General features: G+C 48.1%; 1 protein-coding gene across 1 annotated transcript; it reads right to left on the minus strand.

Moving 5' to 3' along the window:
* Nucleotides 1-4,207: 4,207 nt before the first annotated feature.
* Nucleotides 4,208-15,760, minus strand: TMEM256 (transmembrane protein 256). Its single transcript, XM_053362257.1, has 4 exons — nucleotides 15,598-15,760; nucleotides 13,382-13,419; nucleotides 5,899-5,979; nucleotides 4,208-4,755 (listed from the first exon to the last, which is right to left on the minus strand). Exons 1-4 carry the CDS (start codon nucleotides 15,683-15,685, stop codon nucleotides 4,612-4,614), a joined length of 351 nt encoding a protein of 116 aa, XP_053218232.1. The 5' UTR covers nucleotides 15,686-15,760; the 3' UTR covers nucleotides 4,208-4,611.
* Nucleotides 15,761-19,388: the final 3,628 nt, after the last annotated feature.

The following is a 19,388-nucleotide window of genomic DNA, read 5'->3' on the forward strand; positions in this document are numbered from 1 at the left end:
GAGGGAACTTGCCTTTTGGACACGGACTTGAGGCCTGTTTCCACGACGCCTTGGGGAGAAGCACTTCTGCGCCACCCGATTGGGGGGGGGGTTTCACACGTGACAGCTATCTAGCCCACGCGCAAGCATCCTCGCTTTGTGTTTTTGCAAAAACCGGTGCGCAATGATGGCCCTTCCTGGCTGTTGCCACGGTCATGCTCTAGTCCCTGCAGCACCTGACATAGAATCAAAGAATTGTAGGGTCAGAAGGGACCACGAGGGTCATCTAGTCCAACCCCCTGAATAGACCCCGCCCCTTTCCCCTCCAGATTTAATCTCAAGACCAGGTACGGCTCCAAACCCCACTGCTTTCAAGCGCTCAGGCTTCCCCCAGCCTGCCTCAGCTAAAAGAGCCTTCTCCAAGTCTCTTTTTATTATTACATGTTTTTAATAAAATATTTTCTTAAGTAGAAATAGAACACACACAGTCTCGCTTTTTGAGTCAAACAAATCAGTTGCATTCCGAGTGAGACATTACAATTACAGGCAATATGGGGTTGTGTGGGAGAAAAGGAGGCAGTAAAATTTCATTCTTCTGTATGGTGTGTCAGCAAAGTCTTTGTGTCAGCATCACATAAACCGGTACTTATTTTTGCTGGTGGTGCAAGAGCCCACAGGGCCCAGGGCGTGGCTAGTTGGTTGCAGTGTGTTGTGTTTGTGTTTTTTCTCAGAGCATGTGCAGAGTGACTTCACCACTCGAGCAACTACAGTTGGCCCTTCCAGGATTGTGGGGCTGAGTTCCTGTGTAGGCCCACCCTCTCCAAAAAAACTTTCCTTTGAGAGGGGAGATCTTCCTGCCCCCAAGTCAATGTAAGGCTTCGCTGTCCTGAGAAAACTTCCCTCTATAACCTCCTTTTTTTACTTTCTTGGGCTCCATGATCCCTGCAGATGGTGACAGCAGTCATGAAATTAAAAGACGCCTGCTTCTTGGGAGGAAAGCAATGACAAACCTAGACAGCATCTTGAAAAGCAGAGACATCACCTTGCCGACAAAGGTCCGTATAGTTAAAGCTCTGGTTTTCCCAGTAGTGATGTATGGAAGTGAGAGCTGGACCACAAAGAAGGCTGAATGGATGCTTTTGAATTCTGGTGCTGGAGGAGACTCTTGAGAGTCCCAGGGACTGCAAGAAGAACAAACCTCTCCATTCTGAAGGAAATCAGCTCTGAGTGCTCACTGGAAGGACAGATCCTGAAGCTGAGGCTCCAAGACTTTGGCCACCTCATGAGAAGAGAAGACTGCCTGGAAAAGACCCTGATGTTGGGAAAGATGGAGGGCACAAGGAGAAGGGGACGACGGAGGACGAGATGGTGGGACAGTGTTCTCGAAGCTACCAGCATGAGTTTGACCAAACTGCGGGAGGCAGTGGAAGACAGGGGGGCCTGGCGTGCTCTGGTCCAGGGGGTCACGAAGAGGCGGACACGACTAAACGACTCAACAACAACAGCATAACCTCCTCCCTACCCCTCCAGAGGAATTTAAAATACCACCGCTTATTTTTAGGCTCTGAGGCAGGAATAACTTCTCAAACTTTATTCCACCCTGCTGCAGAAGCCCCTGAAATGAGGAAAAGGGGGTTTATTTTGGGAGGAGGGAAAACACAGCCCCCACCTACAGCAAATAGCAAAAAAAATGAAAACCCCACAAGTCAAACCCCAATGGTTTTGCAACGAAAACCACCCTGAAACCAGGGTACATAAATAGAAAAAAACAGTCCCACCTCCTCTGGCCTGCCCGTTTGAAACCAATTTCAACGTTTTCCCTTCCTAGCTGGTTCACCCCACAGAGTGTGGGAACCACTGTTCTCCCAATGATGTCTCAAGTTCATCACCAGAAGCGTTCCTGAGCATTCCTCGGCCCCTGATGATTCCCTGCATGGCCCTTTCAGTGGTGGCACCAAAGCCATGAAATTACCGTCTTGTCCTGACTCGTAACCACCCCCTCACCTGCCAGTTTTTTAAAAATTATGAACAGGTCAATGATGGATCGGGCCCAAGGTACCATCTTCTAGACCAGCATCTGTTCTCACAGCGGCCAACCAGGTGCCCATGATCCGTTCCCGCTCCTGTGTCTTCCAGAAACTGGTGTTCAGACGCATCGCTAACTCCCAACTGCAGAGCCAAAGCAGAGACATCCTGGCTAGTGGCCATCGATAGCAGCCTCTCCATCGTGAATTTGACCTGTCCCCTTTTTAAAGCCATCCAGGTTCTTGGCCGTCGCTGCCTCCTGTGGCAAACCAGAGCAGCGCACAGAAAGGCTGTTTACCTTCCCGCCAGACCTCTTTATCTACTTGCACTTTGACGTGCTTTCGAACTGCTAGGTTGGCAGGAGCAGGGACCGAGCAACAGGAGCTCACCCTGTCACGGGGATTCGAACCGCCGACCTTCCGATTGGCAAGCCCTAGGCTCAGTGGTTTAACCCACAGCGCCACCCTATGTAACCTGAGGTACCACTGTATAAAAGCATATATTTTTAAAAATAATAATAATGGTGGTGAAATAAATGCATGGAGAGAGATTTTTTAACGGTGGGTTAGCATCTGTCAAAGAGCATTCACTGGGAATTTCAGGCCCAGATCCTTCCAGATGTTCCTAGACTACAACTCCCATCATCCCTAACCATTGGTCCTGATGGCTCATGGGGAGTTTGCGTCCCAATATCTGAACGGCCAAAGTTTCCCCATCCCCACTTTTTAAACAACAAATTTTATGACCCAATTTATTCCTGCATTGCCAGGGGTTGGACTAGATGACCCTTGGGGAACCCTGCCAACTGCAATTCTATGATCTTTTTCCAAAATATAATAATAATAATAATAATAATAATAATAATGTTGTCATTTAGTCGTGTCCGACTCTTCGTGACCCCATGGTCCAGAGCACGCCAGGCCCTCCTGTCTTCCACTGCCTCCCCCAGTTTGGTCAGACTCATGCTGGTAGCTTCGAGAACACTGTCCCACCATCTCGTCCTCCGTCGTCCCCTTCTCCTTCTGCCCTCCATCTTTCCCAACATCAGGGTCTTTTCCAGGGAGTCTTCTCTTCTCATGAGGTGGCCAAAGTCTTGGAGCCTCAGCTTCACGATCTGTCCTTCCAGTGAGCAATAATAATAATAATAATAATTTATTAATACCCCGCACATCTGGCTGGGTTTCCCCAGCCATTCTGGGCGGCTTCCAACAAAGTATTAAAATACAGTGGTCTGTTAAACATTAAAAGCATCCCTAAACAGGGCTGCCTGCAGATGTCTTCTAAAAGTCAGATAGTTGTTTATTTCCTTGACATCTGGTGGGAGGGCGTTCCACAGGGCGGGCGCCACCACCGAGAAGGCCCTCTGCCTGGTTCCCTGTAACTTGGCTTCTCGCAGAGAGGGAACCGCCAGAAGGCCCTCGGAGCTGGACCTCGGTGTCTGGGCTGGACGATGGGGGTGGAGATGCTCCTTCAGGTCTACTGAGCCTTTGAGGCCGTTTAGGGCTTTCAAGGTCAGCACCAACACTTTGAATTGTGCTCGGAAACGTACTGGGAGCCAATGGAGGTCTTTCAAGCCTGGTGTTATATGGTCTTGGCGGCCGCTCCCAGTCACCAGTCTAGCTGCCACATTCTGGATTAGTTGTAGTTTCCGGGTCACCTTCAAAGGTAGCCCCACATAGAGCGCATTGCAGTAGTCCAAGCGGGAGATAACCAGAGCATGCGCCACTCTGGTGATACAGTCTGCGAGCAGGGAGGGTCTCATCCTGTGTACCAGATGGAGCTGGTAGACAGCTGCCCTGGACCCAGAACTGACCTGCGCCTCCATGGACAGGGGTGAGTCCAGAATGACTCCCAGGCTGCGCACCTGGTCCTTCAGGGGCACAGTTGCCCCATTCAGGACCAGGGAGTCCTCCACACCTGCCCGCCTCCTGTACTTCTGTCTTGTCAGGATTCAACCTCAATCTGTTAACCTAGGGCTCCCCAGCTGCTTTGGACTACAACTCTCAACATCCCTGGCCAGCCAGGTTGCCTGAAAAGCCCTTTAGCCCTTCTTTTGTCTCTCAAAAGCAGGGATAAGTCATGACTGATGGGAATTTTAGTCTAGCAACCTCAGGAGGGAGGAGGAGACGCACTGGAACGCTTTGTGCTTCCTGCTCGTAGCTTACGTGTGACATCTAACATATAGCCACCATTTACCACGACATTTATCCACGGAATAAATTTATTCACAGGAAAAAAAGGTATGTGGGTTTTTTAAAAAGTTAAATCACTCTCATCATTTATTAAGTTAAAAAACACCAATTGAAAATCACCGATTGGACATTGCATTCTGAGGCCTCCATCGCAAACTCAAATCTGGTTGCAATTTTGGGGGGGGGGGGCAGAAAGGATCTTGGCTTTTTAAAAAGGGATTTGGCATTCGAGGAATTCCAAGACGCAGGACAGAGACGTGTTTGGGGTGGGCTAAAGACCTCAAGGGATCCCACTGACATTTGGAAATCTCTCTTCTCCTAGGGCTCCCTTCTGGCTAGCCTAAGGGGTAATGAGGGGCAGGGCTGGTTGCCCTGGCGATGGGAGAGAGGGGCCACATGGGGACAGAACGGGGTGTCAAGGGGCCATGGCGATCCAGCCGAGGATGAGGAGGGAACCACCATACGGGGCCGCCTTGGTCAGGATCGGGTCCCCTGTCACGGCGTGGTAATACAGGGCGCCAGAGAACATCCCCATGCCCAGAGACAGGATGCTGCCGGCCTGGGAAGAACAAAAGGTACAACTTAGAATCACTGAATGAATGAATGTTTATTTGCGTCAGCCATCAGCCACAGCAATAAAACAACAATACAATATACAAAGAATAGAAATAAAAAGGTTTTATTTCAGGGGGTCAGACTAGATGAGATTTGGGGTCCCCTCCCAGCTCTGAGGTTAGGACCAGTACCTAGAATGTGGCCTGGCTGTGCATGTCCCACCGTCAGGGATGATGGGGACAGCTTTTTTCAGCCTGGCACCCGACAAACATTGGACTACGACTCCCATCATCCACACCCAACGGTTACCCAAACCTCCCCTGCCTTGTGGAACAGCTTTAGAATAGAACAGAATAGAATTTATTATTTATACCCCGCCCATCTGGCTGGGTTTCCCCAGCCACACTGGGCAGCTTCCAACAAAGTATTAAAATACAGTGGTCTGTTAAACATTAAAAGCTTCCCTAAATAGGGCTGCCTTCAGATGTCTTCTAAAAGTCTGGTAGTTGTTTATTTCCTTGACATCTGGTGGGAGGACGTTCCACAGGGCGGGTGCCACCACCGAGAAGGCCCTCTGTCTGGTTCCCTGCAACCTCACTTATCGCAGTGAGGGAACCACCAGAAGGCCCTCGGAGCTGGACCTCAGTGTCCGGGCAGAACGATGGAGGTGGAGAGGCTCCTTCAGGTCTACTGGGCCTTTGAGGCCGTTTAGGGCTTTCAAGGTCAGCACCAACACTTTGAATTGTGCTCGGAAACATACTGGGAGCCAGTGTAGGTCTTTCAAGACCGGTGTTATGTGGTCTCCCAGTCCCCAGTCTAGCTGCTGCATTCTGGATTAGTTGCAGTTTCCAGGTCACCTTCAAAGGTAGCCCCACGTAGAGGGCATTGCAGTAGTCCAAGCGGGAGATAACCAGAGCATGCACCACTCTGGCAAGACAGTCTTCAGGCAGGGAGGGTCTCATCCTGCGTACCAGATGGAGCTGGTAAACAGCTGCCCTGGACACAGAATTGACCTGTGCCTTTAGGAGAAGAAATGGCTCAGGAATAAACCCTACACAAATTTGGAGTCTCTAAGGCACTTGGTTGGCACCTTGTAAACCGCCCCCCTCAAAAAAACCCCAGCCAATTCTAAGTTGTGGATCCTTACCATCATGGGATAGCGGCAGTGGGGCACAGCCAGGAGGGCCAGGCTGTGGAGGAAGTGGTATTTGTTGGCCGTCTCGTAGAGCTACAAAAGAAGGTAAGGATCAGGGTGAGGACAGTGATTCAACACACACAGGCCATCCCTGTCGTCGTTGGGGGCTCACAATTCCCATCAGCCCCTGCAAGTGTGATGGTTGTTGTAGTCCAGCAATTTCTGGAGCCACAGGTTCCCCATCTCTGTACTTCAGCCATTTGCTTCCTCCCCACCAGACGCTGGACTACAACGCCCATCATCCACTGCAAACTTAGGAAATGGTCGTGGATGATGGGCTTTGTAGTCTTTTCGGTGCCTTCCTTTTTCCACAAGGGGAGATCTGCTTCCCAGACTGCCTCTGTATTGGATTTTCTTTTTAAAAAGTCTTTATTGAACATATTCCACAGATTTATACATCAATATACTATATTACAATTTATATCCCATCCCATACTGGGGGGAAAATGTGAAAATACAAGAAAATTAAAACAAAAAAAAGACCTAGACTTCTGATTGTTCTCAAAAATCCTAAATCACACTTGTTATATTTTACACAGTATTATATTATTTCCTTAAATCTTTTTAATCAAGGTACAAAAAGAAAAAAGGTTAAATAGAAACATTTCTTTTAAATATAGTATCTATACATTGTATTGTATACATGTTTTAAATACATTACCTATACATCTGTACTGGATTTGAAAGTGTTTCAAATTGTTTCTATACGTGGAACTGTTTTTAGGAACGTTTTCGTTTTAAATTGTGCCATTGTTTTTTTTTCCTATGTGGAATTAAAGCCACTGCATTTATTGCTGGTGTTTTTCTCTGGGAAATACAGCTTTGAGATTTATTTCGCGGGAAGAAATCTGCAGATTGAATTGGACAAGCGCCGCTACATCTTGGGGGCCTCGGGTTGGGAAAAAACGCTTGCGTAGACGACCCAGAGTTCAAGTAAGAGGAGTGTCTTATGAAGGCGAATTCGGGAATGCTGGTTCGTGATCTCACTGAGAACGGACAGCTCCATACACCTGCGGCACCCAATCTCCTTTCTGCAAAGAACCCAGGCATCCTGGTTCCCTCCAAGCCCCTTCCCAAGATTGTAGCCCACCTGGAGATGGGTCCCAGGGGGCCTGACTAGCAGCCACAATTCCTCTTAAAGACATAAGAGGAATCAGCAGGATCAGGCCAAGAAGGGTCCGTCTAGTCTAGCACCCTGTTCTCACAGCGGCCATTATCAGAATCCCACAATCAGGATTCGAACACAAGAGCCGCTCTCTCCCCCTACTGTGGTTTCCAGGAACTGGTATTCAGAAGCATCCCTGCCTCCGACCACGAAGACCCAAGAATAGCCACGAACAGTCCTCTCCTCCTTCATGAATTTGTCCTATCCTCTCTTAAAGTGGGAAGGAGTTCCACAGGTTAATAATAATAATAATATATTATTTGTACCCCGCCCATCTGGCTGGGTTTCCCCAGCCACTCTGGGTGGCTTCCAACAAAGACAAAAAATACACTAAGATGTCACACATAAAAACTTCACTGAACAGGGCTGCCTTCAGATGTCTTCAGAATGTCAGGTTCTAGCCACTGTGATCCATGCGACGGTCACCTCCAGACTGGATTATTGTAACTCGCTCTACGTGGGGCTGCCCTTGAGACTGACCCAGAAACTCCAGCGGGTGCAGAATGCCGCGGCGAGACTCCTTATGGGGTCTTCGCTGCGAGACCACATTCATCCGGTGCTATATCAGCTGCACTGGCTCCCGGTGGAGTACAGGATCAGGTTTAAGGTGCTGGTTTTAACCTTTAAAGCCCTATACGGCCTAGGACCCTCGTACCTACGGGACCGCCTCTCCTGGTATGCCCCACAAAGAAACCTACGGTCTGCAAATAAAAACATCCTGAAGGTCCCAGGCCTCAGAGAGGTTAGGCTGGCCTCAACTAGAGCCAGGGCCTTCTCGGCTGCGGCTCCAATCTGGTGGAACGCTCTGTCAGAAGAGACTAGGGCCCTGCGGGACTTGACATCTTTCCGCAGGGCCTGCAAGACAGAGTTGTTCCACCAGGCCTTTGGTCAGGGCGCAGCCTGACTCCCTCCTCTGGCAACCTGCACAGAGCTTTGTTTAATGGTTGCCATTAACTTGATTTTAATTAATTTTTATAATGAAATATTTTTAGAATGTTGGTTTATTTGATTGTTTGATTATTTGATTGTTGTTAGCCGCCCTGAGCCCGGCTTCGGCTGGGGAGGGCGGGATATAAATAAAATTTATTATTATTATTATTATTATTTGACATGTGGTGGGAGGGCGTTCCACAGGGTGGGTGCCACCACCGAGAAGGCCCTCTGCCTGGTTCCCTGTAGCCTCACTTCTCGCAATGAGGGAACCGCCAGAAGGCCCTCGGAGCTGGACCTCAGTGTCCGGGCAGAATGATGGGGGTGGAGACGCTCCTTCAGGTCTACTGGGCCTTTGAGGCCGTTTAGGGCTTTCAAGGTCAGCACCAACACTTTGAATTGTGCTCGGAAACATACTGGGAGCCAATGTAGGTCTTTCAAGACCGGTGTTATGTGGTCTCGGTGGCCGCTCCCAGTCACCAGACTGGCTGCCACATTCTGGATTAGTTATCGTTTCCGAGTCACCTTCAAAGGTAGCCCCACATAGAGCGCATTGCAGTAGTCCAAGCGGGAGATAACCAGAGCATGCGCCACTCTGGTGAGACAGACAGTGGGCAGGGAGGGTCTCATCCTGCATACCAGATGGAGCTGGTAGACAGCTGCCCTGGACACAGAACTGACCTGCGCCTCCATGAACAGCGGTGAGTCCAGAATGACTCCCAGGCTGCGCACCTGGTCCTTCGGGGGCACAGTTACCCCATTCAGGACCAGGGAGTCCTCCACACCTGCCCACCTCCCGTACTTCTGTCTTGTCAGGATTCAACCTCAATCTGTTAGCCGCCATCCATCCTCCAACTGCCTCCAGACACTCACACAGGACCTTCACCGCCTTCACTGGTTCTGATTTGAAAGAGAGGTAGAGCTGGGTATCATGTGCTGGATGAAGGACTTTTTTCATTGGTACTGAATGACTGAATTATTATTATTATTTCTTAAATCTGCCAGTTGCTTTAAGCCAAAGAACATCTCCCAACGTTCAGCTTCACAAGTTCTAGGGAGGGAGGGAAAATAATTATCTGTCAACTGTTCTTTTAGCAAAGTATTGGAAGACACAAGAACTACCCACGCTGGAAGAATGGCAGACGAAGGTGATAGACTACATGGGACTGGCTGAGATGACTGGCAGAATCCGTGACCAAGGAAAAGAGAAGGTGGAAGAAGATTGGAAGAAATACAAAGTTTACCTTAAGAACTGTTATAAAATTAATGAGTGCTAAAATGTCAAGGGTAATGAAAAAAAAACAGAATTACAGCTGTAAATGACTGGGTAAGAGAAGAAGGATTAAAGAAAGTGAGTTATAAGTTAATTGAAGTGAGGGGTTGCTGAAGAAAATTTTAAAATAGGGATGCAGAAAAGGGAGGCATGGGGAAGTCGGTGAAATAAGGTTTATGAAAAAGAGGTTATGAAATTATACATGTTTATATGTTTGTTTGTTTATGTATTGTGAATTGTAATGTGTTTAATTTATGTTGGAAAACCAATAAAAATTTATAAAAAATAATAATAATAATTATCTGTCAACTTTCTCCATGCCAGGCATAATTTTATAAACTTCCGTCAATTTTTTCAAACTTCTTCCTTCCATCTAGTTAAGAACGCGCAAACTCATTTCCCATCTATCGCACCCAATAGTGCCTCTTCTTTCACTAACCTGCCCCACTTCATTCCTCCCCGGGGGGTGGGTGAGAATTTGAACACCCCAGGGAAGGGTTTCTCTCTCCACCCACAAACTATGACAACCAGCGGTTCCGGTTTAACTGGCTCAGCCGAAGGGACAGGGAAGGGAAGGAGGAAGTGAAGGGAAGTGTGGTGTAGTGGTTAGAGAATTGCACTCTGACCTTGGGAGAGGCCAGGGTTCGAATCTCCACTCAGCCATAAAGATGTGACCTTGGGGGCCAGCGACTGCTTCTCAGCCTAGCCTACCTCAGAGGGTTGTTCTGGGAATAAGATGGGGAAAGACGCGAACCATGTACACGTCACTGTGGGCTCCTTGGGATACTGTTATGGATGCTTTTGAATTCTGGTGCTGGAGGAGACTCTTGAGAGTCCCATGGACAGCAAGAAGATCAAACCGATCCATTCTGAAGGAAATCAGCCCTGAGTGCTCACTGGAAGGGCAGATCCTGAAGCTGAGGCTCCAAGACTTTGGCCACCTCATGAGAAAAGAAGACTCCCTGGAAAAGACCCTGATGTTGGAAAAGATGGAGGGCACAAGGAGAAGGGGACGACGGAGGACGAGATGGTGGGACAGTGCTCTCGAAGCTATGAGTTTGACCAAACTGTGGGAGGCAGTGGAAGACAGGAGGGCCTGGCGTGCTCTGGTCCAGGGGGTCACGAAGAGGCGGGCATGACTAAACGACTAAACAACAACTGTTATGGAAATTACCGGGGGGTAGGCACATCTTTAAAATTGTTAAATGTTACAAATATTATGCATAAATGTATCTTTTCGACTTGAAGTTACCTAGCTTTAAAAATAATATAAAATCATCTCCTTTGCCAGTTTCCTCCATTCCAAAGCTATTTCCCCCTTGAAAGGGACTCCAGGAAGTTCCCACAGGTGACAATTGCTGAGCTGATTGTTGCCCAAGGGAAGCCAAATCCCATCACCAGACTTGCCAAGGGGCCAGACATGCAAAGGAAGTTCTCTCGTACTTTGGGTGGTGGGACTTTGCCTCTGCTCATCTTATACCTGGGTCTTGCCCTGACATGTCTGCTTATGCTAATCTTGCACCAAGGACTTGTCTGGACGTGTTTGCCAAGGTTAAACTAGTGTAACCCCTGTCTACCCCTCCCCTTTTGTGACATGTCAGTGATGTAGCAATGATGCTGTACGAACTGTATTCTGGGATATGGTGGGAAAGTTTTAAAAGTCCTTGTCACCCCATCCTCGGGGTTCAAATTTCCTCTTTGTTTTTTTTTTTTTTTATAATATTTTTTTATTACGTTTCTTTCCAAATTTTATACATTACAAACAAATAAGGAGTTTACAAGAAACCATTTTTTTTTTTTTTTTTTAACAAAAATCCCAACTTGGACTTCCCCACCCCTTCCGATTCTGCGTTCTTTATATTAACAATGTCAGCAATTTGTTACCTTATGTCATACCTTATTGTAACTTTTACATGTTATGTATCTATATTCAATGTATTATGTCACAATTTTTATACCTTTAAAATAAACGTAACATGTTCAATTTCATATTATCTCCTTTTCTCTTTTATCACTTAGTTTACTATTTACTTAATCATAATTGCTAAAGCGTATCATTTCCAAATCATGCACCGTCTTAAGATTCATACAGTTTGTAATACTTTTGCAAGTAGTCTTTAAACTTTTTCCAGTCCACCTCAATTGTTTCTACATCCAAATCTCGGATTCTGCCGGTCAGTTCAGCTATCTCCATGTAGTCCATCAACTGCATCTGCCATTCCTCCAGCGTGGGTAAATCTTGTGTCTTCCAGTTCTTTGCGATGAGTATTCTTGCTGCTGTACTAGCATACATAAACAAAGTTCTGTCCTTCTTTAACACTTTCTGGTCTACCATGCCCAACAGGAAGGCCTCTGGTTTCTTGGGAAAGGTATACCTAAATACCTTTTTCAACTCATTGTAAATCATTTCCCAGAAAGCCTTAACCTTTGGGCATGTCCACCAGAGGTGAAAGAAAGTCCCCTCTGCTTCCTTACACTTCCAACATTTATTGTCAGACAGGTGATGTATCTTAGCTAACTTGACTGGGGTCATGTACCACCGGTATATCATTTTCATAATGTTTTCCTTCAAGGCCGTACTGGCCGTGAATTTCATTCCGGTGTTCCATAACCTTTCCCAGTCTTCAAACATAATGTTGTGTCCAACATCCTGTGCCCATTTAATCATAGCAGATTTAACTGTCTCATCCTGTAAATTCCACATAAGCAGCAAGTTATACATTCTAGATAACAGCTTTGTCTTTGGTTCTAACAATTCTGTCTCTAGTTTCGACTTTTCCACCTGGAAACCAACTTTTTTGTCCATTTTGAAAACCTCTTGAATTTGAGCATAATGTAGCCAATCTCGCACCTTATTTTTTAGTTTGTCCTGGCTCTGCAACTTCCAATTGTCTCCAATTTTTTCAGTCAATTCCCAATATTTCGGCCAATAGGCCTCCATATTGGGTCTTTTTCGGGCCTTGGCCTCCACTGGTGATAGCCACCTCGGAGTTTTACTCTCTAGTAAGTCTTTATATTTCATCCAGACTGCAAAAATTGCTTTTCTGACAATGTGGCTTTTAAACAATTTATGTGCTTTAACCTTGTCGTACCATAGGTATGCGTGCCATCCAAAAGCATTATTAAAACCTTCCAGATCTAGGACATCGGTGTTTTCCAACAAAAACCAATCTTTCAGCCAGCAGAAGGCTGCAGCTTCATAATACAACCTCAAGTCCGGCAGGGCAAACCCCCCTCTTTCTTTCGAATCTGTTAATATTTTAAACTTTATTCGGGGCTTTTTGCCCTGCCAGATAAATCTAGATATATCCTTCTGCCATTTTCCAAAGCAATCCACTCTGTCTACGATCTGTAAGGTTTGAAACAAAAATAACATTTTCGGCAATCAAATTTCCTCTTTGAACCTGTTGCACAATAAATTTTGGTCTACAGCTGTTTGCTTCAGTTGGTGGCTGGACTCTTTCCTTTATTCCGCAGGGACCCACGGGCTCTGCCCGACCAGCTGGGTGACTGAGCAGCCTCGCACCTAGATTTTTCCATAACAGGTAAAGGGACCCCTGACCATTAGGTCCAGTCGTGGCCGACTCTGGGGTTGCGGCGCTCATCTCGCTTTACTGGCCGAGGGAGCCAGCATCCAGCTTCCGGGTCATGTGGCCAGCAGGACCAAGCCGCTTCTGGCGAACCAGAGCAGCACACGGAAACGCCGTTTACCTTCCCGCCGGAGTGGTACCTATTTATCTACTTGCACTTTGACGTGCTTTCGAACTGCTAGGTTGGCAGGAGCAGGGACCGAGAAACGGGAGCTCACCCCGTTGCGGGGATTTGAACCACTGACCTTCTGATCGGCAAGTCCTAGGCTCTGTTGTTTAACCCACAGCGCCACCCGTGTAACAGATACAAATGCAATAAATAGAATCACAGAACTGTGGAGTTGGAAGGGGCTACGAGGGTCATCTAGTCCAACCCCCCACAATGCAGGAATCATTTGCCCAACGTGGGGTTCAAACTCACAACCCTAAGATTAAGAGTCTCATGCTCTACTGAGCGAGCCAAATAAAACCGTTTACCTCTTTCAAGTAGTCATCTCGGTCGCTGCGACGGAAATCTGGGAGGAGGGCGGGGGAGAGAGAGAGAGAGGGGAGTTAGCAGAAACTGCACAGGAGATAAACTGGGGGGAAAGGGTGGGTCATCAACGCCTCTCCAACGGACGGCTGCAAAATGCGATATGGTGGAGGAAAAGTCTCCATGCTCTGAGCTTGGAACACAAACAGGGGAGGCGAACCAGGGGGCCCAATTCATCCGGGGAAATTCTCAGCCGAAACGAGACAAAACCCTTATGTGATATTTAAGTGAACTTTGGAACTCTCTACCTATTGATCTTAGGCAGGTGCCTCCACTGTACTCTTTTCAGTGCCTGTCTAAAAACATTATTCCTTAGACAAGCCCACGCAGACATTTAGAAAGCTGATGGTGCAAGTTTTTGATCTGATCTTGGCCTGTAGTAACTTAACGTTTCAAAAGCCGCTCATTTTTCTTGCTGGTCATTTTATGGTGTTACTATTACTAGGAAGCAGTAAACCGCTTTGAGTGGTTTGGTTGATTTCATTTTGCAATCAAATGTTATGAAATAAAACAAATCCAACCGTGGCGTCCGCTGCAGAACTTCCTGGTGGTTTAATAGCAATTTGCTGGTTTAATAAGGGAGCTGGGTGGGTGGGGCAGCTGGCAAAACCCAGGGGCGCCTTGCAATAACCAGCCCCCCCCCGAGGTAATAAAGGGACCGCAAGCCTCGTCTGCAAAAACAGACCACACACCTCGCTCGACAGCCCCATTTCAAGGCTCGCCCCCCAACTTAATTGCAACCTCCTTTTTTACAATACGATAATCTTGATTGTCATTGTCCCTTACAGAACAACGAAATTGAAAAATCTACATCAGACATTCAAAAACCAACAAGCCTGCTATCCCAACTATTACAGCCTGGTTAGACCCTAAAAACTGATACCCCATAAGTGAATACAATATACTCCCATAGAGATTACCTTAAGGTAAAGGGACCCCCGACCATTAGGTCCAGTCGTGGCCGACTCTGGGGTTGCGGCGCTCATCTTGCTTTGTTGGCCGAGGGAGCCGGCGTACAGCTTCCAGGTCATGTGACCAGCAGGACTAAGCCGCTTCTGGCGAACCAGAGCAGCGCACGGAAACGCCGTTTACCTTCCCGCCGGAGCGGTACCTATTTATCTACTTGCACTTTGACGTGCTTTCGAACTGCTAGGTAGGCAGGAGCAGGGACCGAGCAACGGGAGTTCACCCCGTTGCGGGGATTCGAACCGCCAACCTTCTGATCGGCAAGTCCTAGGCTCTGTGGTTTAACCCACAGCGCCACCCACGCTGTGACTATCTTACACTGCATTTACAACAAAAATCACATTTGGCTATAAACGGTTTCTCAGGCGGCTAGTCCTAGTCTTTATAACCCTGTACCTTCTTCCAGAGGGACACGGGTGGCGCTGTGGGTTAAACCACAGAGCCTAGGACTTGCTGATCGGAAGGTCGGGGGTTCCCCATGACGGGATGACCTCCTGTTGCTCGGTCCCTGCTCCTGCCAACCTAGCAGTTTGAAGGCATGTCAAAGTGCAAGTAGATAAATAGGTACCGCTCCAGCGGGAAGGTAAACGGTGTTTCCGTGTGCTGCTCTGGTTCGCCAGAAGCGGCTTAGTCCTGCCGGCCACATGACCCGGAAGCTGTACGCTGGCTCCCTCGGCCAGTAAAGCGAGATGAGCACCGCAACCCCAGAGTCGGTCATGACTGGATCTAATGGTCAGGGGTCCCTTTACCTTTACCTTCTTCCAGAAGGCAGAAGCTGAAAGAGATCATTTCCTGGGTGCGCACTATCCTGCGCTATCTCTGCAGCTTTCTTATGGCACCTGGAAGCATAGATTTGATCCAACGTGGGAAGAGGGCACCCCATTACAGTGGTACCTCGGGTTACAGGCACTTCAGGTTACTCCCCTAACCCAGAAATAGTACCTCGGGCTAAGAACTTTGCTTCAGGATGAGAACAGAAATCGTGCTCCGGCGGCAGCAGGAGGCCCCATTAGCTAAAGTGGTGCTTCAGAACAGTTTCAGGTTAAGAACGGACCACCAGAACGAATTAAATACTTAACCCGAGGTACCACTGTATTCTCCCCGCAGTATTTGGGAGCTGTCCACAAAGACCGTCGGGGGATCAAGGCCAGGATTGCACCCCCTCTTTTCCAGCCCGGCACCCGCCTGCCCTCACCGTGAGCCCCGTAGGCGGCCGCCCCGACCGCCGCAGCCCCGCTCAGCGCTCCGAGCCGTCGGAAAAACACCCCGGCGCCCGCGACCATTCCGATCCCCGACGTGAAAATGTATCAACCTGGTTTCCGACTCCCTGCGCGTTTTATCCAATCAGCGGCCTCGGCGGCTCGTTAGTATGCAGCCCCCGCCCCCTCAGAACGCTGCGTCTCAGCCAATCGGCGTTCCCCAGCCCTTCCTTCCGCATCAGCCAAAGTTCGGAAAGGGTTGGCCAATGACGTGCGAGGCCGGGGATTGGAACGCGGGCGCGTCCAATGAGAAGCGCGGTTCCGCCTCCTCCCCGCCTCTCTCTTCCAGTTCCATTCTCCTGATAGGCTGCCTCCGGGAAGTCCATCTCAGCACGTCAACCAATCAGGGGGCGCCTGGTAGGAACGCGCTTGCAGCAGCTTCTGCCGCAGCTTAAAGAGGAAGGAAAATTAAAGTGTGCGCTGCTCTTAGGATGCATACGGTAAGCACGTGACAAATAGGAAAAGTTGGCTGCGCGTTAAAAATCCTACCAACCTTCATCCCATCTTTTTGGAAGGAAGGAAGAAATGGTTTGTGCTCATTGTTTAGAATATTTACGGCACACCAAGTGTCTCCACAGCGCCGCCTGGTGGAGGAAAAGAGATTCCCATGTGGTTTCTCCTTTAAAGCCATTGCCTCCTTCCTGCTGCCTCTTCCATCATAAAGAGGCATTGTCTGTTTCAGCGTTCCCCAACCTGGCGCCCTCCAGATGTTGCCGACTGCAGCTCCCACCAGTAGTCCAAAAAATCTGGAGGGCGCCAAGAGTTTTTTTTATTATTTCAAGCAAAAAGCAAAAAATAATTCAAATAATTCTCAAAGCACTCGTTGGTTCTTTAATTATTTTTCATCATCAAGACTAGGATTTCTCTCCTCGCTCCCCCACCCCAATTTTTCATTTTTTTTTGCAAGCGTCGACCACCAGAGGGCGGCAAAGGCGCGACCATTCAGCGCATGGCGACAGCATCGGGTTTTTAATGCTGGGTTTTGGGGCTGATGGTGGCTCTGCCATCCGCATTGCTGGCTTAGCAATGCCACAAATTAAATTTTTTTAAAAAAACCTTGCCCGGTTAATTGCACGAGCGTCGATCGAGGAATCAATCGCTTTACTCGTGCACAAAAAAATGAACACAAATGTCACCGGTTTGGGTTTTTTTTAATTTTGGAAGACGTTTTCCGTGAATGATAGAGGGGGAAACCCCCGTTTATAAAGCGACCTGCAGTTTTAGCAGATATTCAGGGTTTAAAGCGTTTACATCCCCAATTTAGGGAGATTTTTAATGACTGATGTTTTAATGTACTTTTAATCTTTTATTGGAAGCAACCCAGAGTGGCTGGGGAAACCCAGCTAGATGGGTGGGGTATAATTATTATTATTATTATTATTATTATTATTATTATTATTATTATTAATTATGTATTGGCCAGACCTCACAATACAACCAAAATCCCATTTCCATATGTGATCAGATCCAGATGTTTGCTTTGAACCAGGATCCCACATCTTCTAAAATTCTCCTTTTCTCCCATTGCAGTCTTCCTCCAGATATTTGGACTACAACTCCCATCAGCACAATGGGAACTGATGGGAGTTGTATTCCAAAACACCTGGAAGGTGCCAGCTTGCCGAAGGCCCCTGTAAACCGCTTTTCCCAGGTCCCCAGGTGCTGCTGGACTACAACTCCCATCGTCCACGACAATTGGATGAGCTGCCTCAGGATGATGGGAATTGTAGTCCAAAATATCCGGAGGACGCCAGGTTCATAACGAAGGCTGTCTTTGTGGTTCTCCCAGGCCCGGGAGGTGTTCTGAAGGCAGATCTTCAAGAGACACGAAATTTAAAAAGGGCATCGGAGCATGCGCAGAGTGGGATTCGAGAAAGGGTGGGGGGCACCCCTCCTTCCTGCCGCTATCCGATCATGCCACCTTCGGTCCCATGATATCCCGTGTTGCTCATCTGAGGAAGGTGGCAAGGAAGTGTTCAGTGTAAATTGCATTCACCACCAACACCTCCTCCTCCGCTCTCCTCTGCCCTAAATAGCTCGTTTTGGGGTTGTTGTTTTTTAACATATATATATATATATAAAACATAGGGATGCGGGTGGTGCTGTGGGTTAAACCACAGAGCCTAGGGCTTGCCCATCAGAAGGTCGGCAGTTCAAATCCCCACGACGGGGTGAGCTCCCATTGCTCAGTCCCTGCTCCTGCCAACCTAGCAGTTCGAAAGCATGAAGTACAAGTAGATAAATAGGTACGGCTCTGGCGGGAAGGTAAACGGCGTTTCCGAGCGCTGCTCTGGTTCGCCAGAAGCGGCTTCGTCATGCTGGCCACATGACCCAGAACCTGGACGCTGGCTCCCTTGGCCAATAAAGCAAAATGAGTGCCACAACCCCAGAGTCGTTCATGACTGGACCTAATGGTCAGGGGTCCCTTTACCTTTACTAGACTTGCTAACAGGGACACAGGTGGCGCTGTGGGTTAAACCACAGAGCCTAGGACTTGCCGATCAGAAGGTTGGCGGTTCAAATCCCAGCAATGGGGTGAGCTCCCGTTGCTCAGTCCCTGCTCCTGCCAACCTAGCAGTTCAAAAGCACCTCAAAGTGCAAGTAGATAAATAGGTACCGCTCCGGCGGGAAGGTAAACAGCGTTTCTGTGCACTGCTCTGCTTCACCAGAAGCGGCTTAGTCCTGCTGGCCACATGACCTGGAAGCTGGATGCCGGCTCCCTTGTCCAATAAAGCGAGATGAGCGCCACAACCCCAGAGTCGGCCACGACTGGACCTAATGGTCGGGGGTCCCTTTACCTTTACCTTTATCAGCTTGAGCAGCAACCTCTGGAAACGAAGGGCTAAAAACCGGGGCTGCTCTCCAAAATTATCTGGTCCCTTTTAACTTTGTATTTCAGGTGGTTGACTAAAATCCCTTATTTTGGCTGCTGATCCCTTTTTTCCAAATCTGTAAGTTGACAGCTATGGGTGGGGCACATCTTTAAAGTTGTTAAATGTTACAAATATTAAGCCTGAATGTATCCTTTCAACTTGACAGCTCAGGGAAGTCACCTAGCTTTAAAAATAATATAAAATCAACTCCTTTGCCAGTTTCCTCCATTCTAAAGCTATTTTCCCTTGAAAAAGGACTCCAGGGAGTTCCCAGAGGTGACAATTGCTGAGCTGATTGTTGTCCAAGAAAAGCCTAATCCCATCACCAGACTTGCCAAGGGGCCAGACATGCAAAGGAAGTTCTCTTGTACTTTGGGTGGTGGGACTTTGCCTCTGCTCATCTTATACCTGGGTCTTGCCCTGCCATGTCTGCTTATGGCAATCTTGCACGAAGGACTTGTCTGGACATGTTTGCCAAGGTTAAACTAGTGTAACCCGTCTACCCCTCCCCCTTTGGTGACACGTCAGTGATGTAGCAATGATGCTGTACGAACTGTATTCTGGGATATGGCGGGAAAGTTTTAAAAGTCCTTGTCACCCCATCCTCGGGGTTCAGAATTCCTCTTTGAACGTGTTGCGCAATAAACTTTGGTCTTTCACCTTGCCAACAAAGGTCCATATAGTTAAAGCCCTGGTTTTCCCAGGAGTGATGTATGGAAATGAGAGCTGAACCATAAAGAAGGCGGATGGCCGAAGAATGGATGCTTTTGAATTCTGGTGCTGGAGGAGACTCTGGAGAGTCCCATGGACTGCAAGAAGATCCAACCTCTCCATTCGGAAGGAAATCAGCCCTG

The sequence above is a fragment of the Podarcis raffonei genome, chromosome 13 (assembly GCF_027172205.1).
Source record: "Podarcis raffonei isolate rPodRaf1 chromosome 13, rPodRaf1.pri, whole genome shotgun sequence".
In the NCBI taxonomy this organism is placed as follows: Eukaryota; Metazoa; Chordata; class Lepidosauria; order Squamata; family Lacertidae; genus Podarcis; species Podarcis raffonei.

Excerpts from the sequence above, each read along its gene's own strand:
- TMEM256 (XM_053362257.1), bottom strand. The coding sequence starts at position 15,685 with ATGGTCGCGGGCGCCGGGGTGTTTTTCCGACGGCTCGGAGCGCTGAGC. Across the intron at positions 5,980-13,381 it reads GAGATGACTACTTGAAAGAG|CTCTACGAGACGGCCAACAA; the intron begins GTAAACGGTTTT and ends CTTCTTTTGTAG. Across the intron at positions 4,756-5,898 it reads ACTGCCGCTATCCCATGATG|GCCGGCAGCATCCTGTCTCT; the intron begins GTAAGGATCCAC and ends TGTTCTTCCCAG.